The sequence below is a fragment of the Budorcas taxicolor genome, chromosome 14, assembly GCF_023091745.1.
Source record: "Budorcas taxicolor isolate Tak-1 chromosome 14, Takin1.1, whole genome shotgun sequence".
NCBI classification, from domain to species: Eukaryota; Metazoa; Chordata; class Mammalia; order Artiodactyla; family Bovidae; genus Budorcas; species Budorcas taxicolor.
Genome location: NC_068923.1, coordinates 1,281,629 through 1,294,459, shown reverse-complemented (window position 1 = coordinate 1,294,459; position 12,831 = coordinate 1,281,629). Strand labels below are relative to the sequence as shown.

General features: G+C 45.4%; 1 protein-coding gene across 2 annotated transcripts in view; it reads left to right on the top strand.

Moving 5' to 3' along the window:
- The window catches only part of KCNQ5 (potassium voltage-gated channel subfamily Q member 5), a 629,123-nt gene that overhangs the window by 539,076 nt on the left and 77,216 nt on the right, over window positions 1–12,831 (top strand). Inside the window, exons 9-10 of one of the 2 annotated variants that reach the window (XM_052651427.1) lie at window positions 7,616–7,672; window positions 11,302–11,522. In XM_052651427.1, the coding sequence (XP_052507387.1) occupies window positions 7,616–7,672; window positions 11,302–11,522 (278 nt within the window). The remainder of the gene's footprint in view (window positions 1–7,615; window positions 7,673–11,301; window positions 11,523–12,831) is intronic. The other variant, XM_052651428.1, reaches the window with a different exon arrangement.

The window sequence follows — 12,831 nt, the reverse complement described above, 5'->3', positions numbered from 1 at the left end:
TATGTATCCCTATGGCTGATCCTTGCTGATCCATGGCAGAAACCAATACAATATTGTCATTATCCTTCAATTAAAATAAAGGAAGAAAATAATAATCAGCCTGAATTTATCCTCATGCCAGAGACACACTTTGAGGTGCCAGATTTTGGGGTGCCACATTCTGCTCCCCTACAGCACCTACTGGGTCACAGTACTGCTCTGGGCACAGGGAATGTAGCAATGGTGGAGGAAGAAAACCAAGAGAATCTTAGGCTGAGCTCAGGGAGTCTAAATGCAAGAGATACTGGGAAGAGACAGTAAAAATAAATAAGCAAAATATGTAATAGAGTAGATGATGCTAAGAGCTAAAGAGATAAGTAAAGTTGAGGAGGAATTAGGGGGGCATTGGAGGCTATGATTTTAAACAGCTGGTCAGGAGAGAGATTATATTGTCAACAGCAGGAGCAGCAACAATGACTTTGTTATCAGTAGAGACCGAAGCCTGGGATCTTGTCCTCCCAGTGAGAGACACCATGGGCTGCCTTGACTGCTCATCGTTATCCCAGGGAGAAGGATGATGGAACGGCTGGGAGGGGCGGGGGCAGAGATGCTTCTCAGCCCTTCTGGACACTCTCCTTTCTGATCCAGTTCATTCGCTGCGTGCACTTTTGAGGTCTTAGCAATTGCAAAGTTTTGTTCTAACAACAGAAGGATTTAGGGAAGGAACACTTTTCTTGATTTTCGTCTCAAAGAGAGTGAAAGCTGTGCAGGGGGTGAAGCACACACAGGTAACTGTGCTATTTGGGGAAATGAGTCAGATACTTTATGAAACTGTATGGATCATCAAGCTCCCCAGGGCCACGTGGCACCTTAGGGAGTTAGAATTTAGAGATTTTCAACTTCAAGGCCTTCGATTTATACATGAGAAAATTGAGACCCACAAAAAAGTGAACCATGTGCCCAAGGACACACAGCTCATTGACAAAGAGTAGGGACCCTACACCATGTTGGGTAGACCCGAATTTGCTAAAACGGTTTATTAGACCACCCAACACTAAGCTAGATTGGCTATGTGCCTAATTTCCTGCAAGGAATTCACATTAAAAAAGAAAAAAACAAATCTGCCTCAACAAGTCATTAACATACAAAACCACAGTCACACATGAACTAAAGCAGATTAAATAGCCCCAGAGTCTGCCTGAACCACAGGGACTCCAGCTTCACTGTAACCAGCACAGCAGTTCTAAGAGTCTCTACTGATGCTGGTTAGATCAGAACCACTTTTTCCTAAACCCTGGATGACTTTGGCTGATGAAGACTCCATAGCTTTCGGTCACATGTGGGCGGTATCTCGGGTCTGTGCCACAAAGAACACAAGTTAGAAATTTGGATACGTTTATGATGAAGTGTTTTGCTTCCATGGCTCTTGCTCGAAAAGAAAGGATTAATCAAGGAACTTGATTCCCCAGTTTGGTCATTATCAAGTGCTGTAAATGTGTTCACCATGTATCATCATTTTTCTTCTGTCTGCACGCACCTGAAGGAAAGAGCAAGGGGAAGCTTCAAGCAGGTTTGTAATTTCTGTTCTGCTACGTGTTTGTTGGTAAATCTGACCCCTCACCTATGTTGTAAATGTGTCTCATATGAGAAAAATCGATCAACAAATGCAAGGTGATTAAAAGTGACCTTTCACAAGATTGCCTGCAAAGGTTGCTGTTGTATTGATTTCCCCCCCCCCCCCCCTTGGGAGTATCTTTCCCTAAGTCACTCAGTGCTTTTTACAATCTGCAGAGCATGGGACATTCTGGGGAAAAAATAATAATTATGGTCTTTGGTTGTTCCTTGCTGCTGTTTTCCCAGAGTCTGACTGACTATTCAAATCCCATGAAGCAGGATAAGAGCTACTCCCTTCACCAGGCTCCTTCTTTTAGAGTGAGAAATTGCATGGTTTGGGGCAGGGGATGGGAAGGAACACTGTGTTCAGGAGGTAAGGACAAGCTCTCTGTGACGTCTCCAGCTCATTCAGAACTCAGGAGCCCTAATCCTTTAGTTAGGAAGAAGATAATCCTCCCAGACACGTCACCAAATGAAGTTCACTGAACGGTCATTCTTCTGTGCCTTAGAAGGAAATGCTTTATCAGATTAAGTAGTAGAAAGCTAGACCCAGAGGGAACAGGAACTGAAAGAGCACATTTTAACCTGAATTTGCGACTGCCAAGAAGGATCTGGGTTTGGGAACAGAACCCAGAAGGAGAGAGCTGCATGGATCCCAGCCCAGATGGGGTGAGGAAGGACAGAGGAGAAACAGCAGGGAGGCCCAGCCCCTGCGATTCCTTCCCATGAGGGATCCAAGGCTTTTCCGGTCATGACCACCCATCCCAGTAATGAAGAAACACAGGCACCCCCTGCCCCGGGCTGGCCCCTGAGTGGGGAGCCAACGGGGGTCCAGGGATTGTGTTGTTAGCTTTGTGCTGTTATACGAATGACCGTTATATATTTATCATGACATATTTATTCACTCCTGAAATCAGAGTTGCGAGTTCTCTAGAGATGAGGAGTCTCTGGGTCATCCATTTCTGCGACACTTTAAACGGTTATAAACAGCCGCAAGGAAACCTTTGTTTGTGATGAGAGGTAGATGTGATCGGACGTACCCACTTGTCCGGGTAGGGAAGTCCACATGGGTCCTGGCACTGGAGATGCTTCTTTTACGTGGCAGATACAGAATAAAAGCAGAAGGCGGCGGTGCTCTCCAGGTGGTATTTCCAGAAAGTTTTAGTGGCTTGAAGAGTTGCTCTTCACTTTAGAGGTATTTGTGCTCAAAGAGAAGAACTGGGCTTTAGACACTGGACGAGGTGGGCTGAGCAGCTATGCCCCTCGTGTCCTGCTTTGTGTAGATGCCACACAACCACACTCTCCTCCTAGGTGGATATTCTGCTCGACACAAAGTCAAACGAAGTAAATCATAGTCACTGTGTGCCGTTTTGGTCTCTTGAGTGACATTCGAAGTTTTCTTTGTCTTGAGGGCATCAATTTACAGATTATCTCAAAGAGGAGCCTGTCAATCTATAGTCAGTGTAGAAACAAAAAAGGACCCCCATCGTCTCCAAGTCCTCATCACAGAGACCCTCTTTGGCAGACATGACCTGAAAATCAGGTCACCTGTCTGGGTTTTAGCCCTCAGAGGGGACATCTGTAAATCATGTGGTGGTTTTGCTTCAGCATAGCCGTGAGTGAGGGGCCACCCTGGGCTGACGGCAACACTGCCCTTCTCCAAAGCTCACTGAGGCAGAGGGCACAGGCAGAACTCTAGGGGTCAGGCTGCCATCCCACTGTCCAAACGCGAACTAACCAGACTACGACCAAATGTTCTAAATGCCAGGATGCTCATGTTATTTATATACCTAAAACGTTATACGGTGTTTACCTGAACATCATATACCATGTTCATATACCTCAAGTGTTAAGATCTATTCTGCATGGTTGGGGCTGAGTCTGTCAAAGATTACCCACCCACCCACCCACCCACCCCACCCCACCCCACCGTAGACTTGTACTTGGGGCTTCCCTGGTGGCTCAGCAGTAAAGAATCCATCTGCAATGCAGGAGACACAGGAGACGCAGGTGTGATCCCTGAATCATGAAGATCCCCTGGAGAAGGAAATGGCAACCCACTCCAGTATTCTTTCCCAGAGAATCCCCATGGACACAGAAGCTGGGCAGGCTACCATCCATAGGGTCACAAAGCATCGGACACGACTTAGTGACGAAGCAACCAAAGAACAGACTTCCCCCGAGCCACACTGCTGGCTCAGAGAATCACAGAGACGTCTAGCTTCTCCACGGTCTTTGAACATTTGGCAAAAACCACCGTGAACACGCCACATGTTGCTGTGTGGCACACGTCTCACTTCACGCTTCGCCGGCACCCACTGGGGTCTCCTGTAGGCCAGTCCACACATGATGTCACCATGTGTGAAGCTGTGACGGGGAATGTGCTCTGTAAACACTTCTTGGGTGGCGTAAGAAAATACCCCTGACCTCTAGTACTTGATGCGAAGAGAGAGAAAAGACCAACAAGAGAGGTCAAGAGGAGGAATATAAAAAGAGAGAAAATGACAAGTTAGCATTTCAGTCATCTGAAGGAAATAAGGGGCAGTCCCACTCTAATGTGACCTTCGCTTCCCCCGCTGCGACCCCCTGGGCAGTGACGTGTTCATGGCAGATGCAGACAGGTTGTAGTAACAACAGCAGCACTAGCCCAGGAAGTAAGAACTCGGCCCTCCATTGAGCAAGTGTGCACAAAGGAAGTGCATCCTGATGATAATTCTCCCTTGGAAGCAGCAGCTCTGAGTCCAGAATACGGCTGGCGAGTGCTGGACCCAAGTTCAGACTGGCTGATAACACTGCTTTGGCTACAGCCGTACCGCTGTGATTCAGATAAGGGAGCGTGGATACCCTGCAGCCAACCCTGTTATCCTCCAGAGCCTGGAATCTCCTAAAGGCTTCCTCAAGGGACCTCTTTGTACATGCGAAGACCTGGCAGGGACCCAGATGTAGGAGAGTCTACCCAGCAGCCAGCACTGCCCCCATCGAGGGGCCAGGACAGTAGATCAGGCCTCTCTCTACACACTCGTCTACAACCCTGGGGAACTGAGTCCCCTGCTTTAGGACCTTCTTGTGAGAAGATTTTGTCTTCCTACATGGAGTTTAGCTTGTGGTTTCTAAAAACTCGTGCACAGCCTCTTGGGCTAAGGAAAGGCACCCAGTCCCAAGATGGTGACCAATTCAAAAATCTTTAAAAATACAACACATCAGCCTCCAGGAGAGCTTGCTAATCAAGCTTAGCTGAACAAGAGCGACCCTGGTACCAGGTCAGGTGTGAATCACCATCCATCTACGCTGACCCTGCCCTGTTCCTCTTCTGAACCCCAAAACACTGCTTCTTGGGCATCGTTCAGTTGTTTACTTTTTCCTTTCCATCTTCCCACTGAAACAGTTTTCATCCCATGTGTGGTGGTAAATGGTGTCTACTGATTTTATTCTAATTAATCATCCCACTGAGTAACATTTCCCACTCATTTTATAAGCGGGGCAGTTCTCCATTTGGGTATAAATGGCCGCTCCACAAGGACAGAATGTCCCTGTAAACTCATCCAGCATCCTCATCTTCCTCTCTGCCACCTCCACCAAGCTAACTAGGCTGTGAGTTAGCTATCACAATGGTACGAGAAAGCTCTTACTTCTTCCTACCTGTTAAGGTTTTATTGCTCCAAAGACAGATCATACATCAGAGGCTTGGGGATTATCCAAAAATCTCCCTGCCTCTGCTAACCTTGTCTGCTTATTCAACACTCAGTGACTGTATGCCTGCTTTGTAGTTCAACTGCCTTAATGCAGGTCATGAGGCATTAAGAGAGCCCTGCCAGACTTCTTAGGAGACTCTCTAAAGTTGCTTTAACGGGTGCTTGTGAGACAGTTATAAAGATGTGTGTCTTAAAAGTTAAAGCATAAGCAAGACTCACTACATTACATCCTGTGGTGTGGTCCACAGGGTGCTTTGCCGGAACTGTTCCTGCACAGTTGCCTTTATTAGATTCTGAGAAGTGTGCCTCTCAGGAGAGAACGCGACAACACTGATCGAAACACCGTGCTCTTCTATTTCTTCTGCATTTATTTTCCATTATTTATGTGTCTTTCTTTTGTGTGCAGTGAATGATCTGCATGGGCTGTTAAACTAAATTCAGGGAAACGACTTCTTTTTTTGGCACAGTCAACTTGTGTCTTTATCGGTGAAAGGTTAGGTTGTTGCAAAAACATTTTTTTTTTCAAAATAGTCTCTCCTTCTGTTCACATTTATTGATCGAAGGAAAGGATTTAGTCTTTGAAAAGCACATTGTAAGAGTTAATATAAGAAAAATGCTCTTTTTCTTACAAACTAGCAACCTAGAATATTTCCTCCTAAAGAACATGTTCTACCTGACAATTGGTTCCTTATATTTACACCTTCAGTTCAGTTCAGTTCAGTCGCTCAGTCGTGTCCAACTCTTGCGACCCCATGAATCACAGCACACCAGGCCTCCCTGTCCATCACCAACACCCGGAGTTCACTCAAACTCACGTCCATCGCGTCAGTGATGCCATCCAGCCATCTCATCCTCTGTCGTCCCCTTCTCCTCCTGCCCCCAATTCCTCCCAGCATCAGAGTCTTTTCCAATGAGTCAACTCTTCGCATGAGGTGGCCAAAGTACTGGAGTTTCAGCTTTAGCATCATTCCTTCCAAAGAACACCCAGGACTGATCTCCTTTAGAATGGACTGGTTGGATCTCCTTGCAGTCCAAGGGACTCTCAAGAGTTTTCTCCAACACCACAGTTCGAAAGCATCAACTCTTCGGTGCTCAGCTTTCTTCACAGTCCAACTCTCACATCCATACATGACCACTGGAAAAACCATAGCTTTGACTAGATGGACCTTTGTTAGCAAAGTAATGTCTCTGCTTTGCAATATGCTATCTAGGTTTCCTTCCAGGGAGTAAGTGTCTTTTAATTTCATGGCTGCAATCACCATCTGCAGTGATTTTGGAGCCAAATAAAAATAAAGTCTGACAGTGTTTCCACTGTTTCCCCATCTATTTCCCATGAAGTGATGGGACCAGATGCCATGATCTTCGTTTTCTGAATGTTGAGCTTAAAGCCAATTTTTTCACTCTCCTCTTCCACTTTCATCAAGAGGCTTTTGAGTTCCTCTTCACTTTCTGCCATAAGGGTGGTGTCATCTGCATATCTGAGGTTACTGATATTTCTCCTGGCAATCTTGATTCCAGCTTGTGCTTCTTCCAGCCCAGCATTTCTCATGATGTACTCTGCATATAAGTTAAATAAGTAGGATGACAATATATAGCCTTGATGTACTCCTTTTCCTATTTGGAACCAGTCTGTTGTTCCATGTCCAGTTCTAACTGTTGCTTCCTGACCTGCATATAGGTTTCTCAAGAGGCAGGTCAGGTGGTCTGGTATTCCCATCTCTTTCAGAATTTTCCACAGTTTATTGTGATCCACACAGTCAAAGGCTTTGGGATAGTCAATAAAGCAGAAATAGATGTTTTTCTGGAACTCTCTTGCTTTTTCGATGATCCAGCTTCAGGTTTCATACAAATCAAAAGCTTTTTTATTTCAAGGTGGATTCTTCAACCAGCTGAGCTATCAGGGAAGCCCCTATTTCACAGCAATTAATGTTATCTACTTCATTGATTCCTATAAAGATTTTAATAGTTCTAGAATACTTTATTTTTCAATCATTTATACCGTGTTGCACTGTTACTTATTACAAGGGTTTCTATACCCTAAAATATTTATACTCTTATTTTTGTATGCAGCAGATTCTAAGACATAGACTACCATCATTTAGAAAGCCTGCTTCAAATCTAATTATTTCTACTTAACCATTAAGCACAGGGCATACATTTTGAGCAGCACAATTAATTTACAGTTTGTCCTTGGTGTTTAAATAGTCCATGTACTTGCATATGAATAATGAGGAAGCCAAATGGGTTTGTTTTTCAAGACCAGAAGCCCCTGAGCCCTTTCCCAGTTGCGACCGCCTAGTAACGAGCTGCTGTCTCCCCCTCACTCCTAGTCAGGTCTGTAGTCATAAGCAGAAGCTCTTCAGAATACACACCTCATGGAAGCAGAGGTACCAGCATCCCAGCTGCTGACATGAGATCTGAGAATGCCAACTAACCTCAGGTGCATGACCAGGTCACCCCGCCCTCTACTGAGCCCTGCTCAGACTCACTCTTCTGAGGACTCCTGAATGAGGTTTCCAGCCTGCTTGTATTCCTCCCGCTGCCTGCTGCCTGCTTGGATCCCCTGCGCCCTGGGGATGAACAGGCAGGTCCGAGTGGCCCCTCCTGGCAGTGGACGATTCTGAGCTGTGCACGCACTGAGTTGCCCTGGCTCCACTGCGCTGCCAAATTGTGAAAGGGGCGAGAACTTGCAGGAAGCTTATCCTGTGAAGGGCTGAAGCCCTTATTAAGTATAACAATATCTACAGCTTTCTGAGTCCAGGAGGATTACCCCTTCCATGGCAGGGATCCCCCAGGGGCCGACTGCACGCTGACCATTTGAGGAACACAAGCATCTGGTGACAAGAACCTCTGTAGGGCGGACATGCCTTCTGCCCTAAGACAGCCCTTGGCCAGGGACCAGGGGCTGCACACCGTCAATGACTGCAGTCACCTTTTGGTTACTTTCTCCAAAGAGAGGCCTCCTTGTTTCTTGGGGATAGTCTTTGGCAACCTTCCTAAAAAAACAGTGTCTCATAAACCTTTCTCAAAAATCACATTCATAGATATCACAAAAAAGCCGAAAAATAATGAAAATGTTACTGGACTAGGGAAGAGTATTTTTTTAATCAATGTGTGTTTTCAATAGCAGTCACCTAACCCATTTAATAGTAAGCTCATCAAGGTGCTCTGCTGATTTGCAAAGGGGAAATGAACTACAAAAATTAATAAAAGTAAACTTTTTGTAGGAAAACACAAGAACAGATCTTTGGCTTGGAAAAGAAAATATTGCTTGGCTAAAAAGTTCGGGATTAGGATTCTTAACAGTCATACTATGTCAGAAGACATATTATGTCAGAAGAAAGAGTGAAAACATAACATATTTTTTTTCTAATTTAGTGTTTAATGTGTTGAATTCACTTCAAAATAATTCTAGAGAATATTTTAACATTAGGTGTGGCAAATATTCACATACTTTAGAAGGACAAAAGGGGAAAAGGTACCCACAACTCATTTATATCAACTCTCATGCCTTGTAGTACTGAGATTCAGAAAATAATATTATTTCCATTTCCCGTTAATTCATAAAGACAATATTAAATGTTTTATGGGGACAATTTTTTAATATTTTATGAGTATTTTTCAGTGTTTTTTGTTATTATAAATACCATTGGTAAATTTAATGCTGATATCTATTTTAGATTTTTTAAACATTTTTAGCAACTGAAATTTTTAAAAAACTAAATTTCATATTAAATGGTTTTATAATGGTTTTATCAGTTTCCTATTCATTCAGTTGGCAAAGGAAAGAGAAATATCTTGAAAGTTTGAGAAATAATTTGCTATTAACTAAACCCAACATTCTATAGTAATTAGCATCTGTTAGTTCCAGAAAAGGTAATGGATTAAAGTATAATGAGACCACTTGTCACAGCAGCTCTGTCGACAAGCCATTCATTAATCTAAATAGGGGTGCCATAGGTGCGTTCCTGAACCAGATCATTATACACTTAAATAACAGAACAGATGGCCAAAACTGAAAAGAGGTTTGTAGTTTCTACTATTAAGGGAAAAAAGAAAAAAGCTTGAAAAGAGTGGGCACTTTGAGCACCATCCCTTTGAGGATTTGTTTAAATAGTGTGAGCTTTGGATGACATGGAGAATGTAGCCTGGGCATAAGAAGATGCAGTTTTATACGTTCTTGTCATTGAATGAATCCATCATTTAACCGCACGTTTGTCAACTGCAGAGAAAGCCCTGCCTGTGTTAATGAGCCCTGAGCCGCCTGCCCTGCCTGCCCTCTGCACGTGCCCCAGCAACACTGCCTGGGTCTGCCCTTCCGCTCAGAGCTGTCAGCTGCATGGCCAGCATGTGTGTCGTGACCAGGACCTGCTGACCACTGAAATCCACTGCTTGATGTGTTTCCACATAAACACACAGAAAACACGGTGCCTTCCTAGAACATCATTTGTTAAGCAGCTAGGCATGGAAAAATCAATGTTACTGTGCTTGTTAGCTACAAGATGTAGACCCACTAAACACATTTGCTGTTGGCAAGCTGCCGCTGGGGACAGTAGACATGGCGGAAAGCACAAAAGAAAGTGTTCCACGTGGTCCCAGAGAATCCCTATCCATAACAATTCTGTCTCCATGTCCCACAAAGGCTGCATCTGGACAGTGGGCCTCAGATTCATCCAGTCCTCTGCTTCAGGCCTGAGAGCCCTGGCCCTCTCGCTACATAAGGGAATCACTTTTTTTTCCATAAAAATATAAATTCACTCTATTTTTTAAAAATTTTTGGAGTAGGGTTGATTTAAAACATTTGTTAGTTTCTGCTGCACAGGAAAGCTAATCGGTTATATATGTATCAACTCATTTTTAGATTCTTTTCCCATATAGACCATTACAGAGTGTTGAGTAGAGTTCCATGTGCTATATAGCGGGTCCTTATTAGTTATCTCTTTTACATATAGTAGTGTGTATATGTCGGTCCCAATATCCCATCTATTCTTCTCCCCATAGCCTCACTTTGTAATGAATAACACAGTGCTTTATAAATGAACAAGAACACAAAACTTTGTACAGTTCACCTGATCCCCATAAGAGTCTCTCAGCTACGTTGCTATTTTTATCTTCGAGTTAGAAGAGAGGCCTCCAAACTCAGGTCTCTGATTCCAGCCTGCCCTCCCAGCACCTCATACCCTACTCACACTCAGGAAGGCCTGGAGGCTGCCTTGTTATCACTTCCTTTATCAACCAACCACAGTTCAGGCCAAGCTGGCATCTGAGAACTGAACGTGAACAAATATAATTCACCAGGAGCTGCCACAGCAAATCAATAACCTGTTTAATAGCAGGAGTCTGTGTTGGTGAACACAACATCTCGTTCTGTTAATCCGTCATCTGGTTCATTATAAGCTGAAGCTGTTCTACCTCGTGTGGTTTTTGTCTAGCAAGAATAAATGTGGTGTTAAGTGCTGTATGTCTAATACTGTCTGCAGTGCTGCCAGCTGCTCTGAGACTGCATGGATCTGGAAGTCGTAATCTTGCCTGGAATATAAAATGCATGCAGACTATGTATGCATGCGTAAGTGTCATCTCTGTTTTCCTTTAGAAATATTTTAGAAATTACAGAGATATGCTCCCCCACCAAAAAAAAAATCTTTTTTTTTAAGTTTCAAAAGTTGAGGTTAAAGCTAAAATCTGTCTCTAAGGTGAACACCAAACCAGTTCTGAGGTCTTTCCAGTGTCATGGTGCGCAAACCGCTGTGCTAGGTCTCAGGCCTTTGTTGAATCCAGGAAGGGTGTGCAAAACCGTGGGATGAGATGGACTGGAGATGAATGCAGAGAGATTAAAGACAGCTCAAATTTTCAATAAGGGGAAATGTATCACTGTGCCCCTACTTGCTAGAAACATTTCGTGTAATGCAGTATGTGATTGATCCGTCGATCATGCGTACAGTTGCATCAGCGCATTGACGCAGGTGGGTGGGCGGTGCTGCCTGAAATGGACTAACGCCGCCCCTGTCGCCCGCAGCCAGAAGCTCAGCTTTAAGGAGCGCGTGCGCATGGCCAGCCCTCGGGGCCAGAGTGTCAAGAGCAGGCAGGCGTCGCTGGGCGACAGGCGGTCCCCCAGCACGGACATCACGGCTGAGGGCAGCCCCACCAAAGTGCAGAAGAGCTGGAGCTTCAACGACCGCACGCGTTTCCGGCCCTCCCTGCGCCTGAAGAGCTCACAGCCCAAGCCAGTGGTGGACGGTGAGTTACCCCTGTCTCTCCATAACCACGTTTTACACCAACGCAAGGACCAAGTGGCCGATTCTGCCTGGTGCCGCTTGGAAAGAGGGCAGGAAGCAACCCCAGGGAAAGAACCGTGTGTCTGTTGCTTGTTTTCTTGGAAGTTTATTGCCTGCCTTGGGCAAGTGTACAGAAGTTGAGTTTTGCAGGCAAGTTTGGCAGCTGGATCTACATTGCAAGAAAGTCAGAGACAGTAGTGTTCATTCTTCTCTGGTATCTACAGCATAGCGTTACTTCTCAGGTAGGTCAGGGTCAGGTCAACAGGACCACGCTGCTGATGCAGTGTCCAACCTGCAAACTCACCAAGATGGCCAGGGGCTCAGGACCCCTGTGATGCAGGAAGAAGGGCCAGAGTCTTTTTGGACTCAGTGGAGGTGCTGGTCCTTTTCTACTGAGCACTGTTTTTCCCTACATCAAGGGCCAACTGCTCATCTTCCTTAGAGAGAGTCTTGTTGAAAGTTCTTATCTAATGATAACTGGAATTCTAGTTCTTCTCCCAAAAGAAATTAACCTATTTTATTTACTATATTAAGTGGCAGAAGCTTCCTTTGCCAACACATTTTACTGAGTGCCATATAATTTCCACGTTTATGAAATAAAACCTTCTTTTTCATTTTGGCTTTCCTTTTAAGAATGCCCCCTGGGATCTCTTATCCTGGGCAAAGGACCAAAATCAAATCGCATCTTCCATTAATGCATAAAAGCTTGCAAAGGCCATCCACCCCCTGTGCTCACCCCCGAGGCAGAACCTGAATTTTCCCAGGCCCTGAGAGCCCACGGGATAAAATTAACAACCTGGGTCATGATCACAGTGACCTCAGGTTCCCTCAGCCCCAGGCCCCTCCCAGCCCATTCAGAGCTCCTGGGGCCACCCTCCCTCCACTCTCAGGGGATCCCCCAGAGTCCCCTCCAGACACCTCCCACTCTGCACACCTTTGGATACCCTCCAAGTAGTGCCAGAGGCTGACCCTATGTGGCCCCTCCTGATGAAGCTTGCAGCTCCCTTCTGCACTGCACACTTGACCCCTCTCCCACCTGCCCAGGCTCCCCACCACCTGCCACTGTGCTGAGATGAGAAGGGCTCTCTGCCCAGCACTGTGCCTGCATGCTAAGTCGCTTCAGTCATGTGCAACATTTTGTGACTGCCCCCACCCCTGGGCTCCTCTGTCCATGGGATTCTCCAGGCAAGAATGCTGGAGGGGGTGGCCGTGCCCTCCTCCAGGGGATCTTTCCAACTGTATACCCTACACCAAGCCCCCAAGTACCCAGA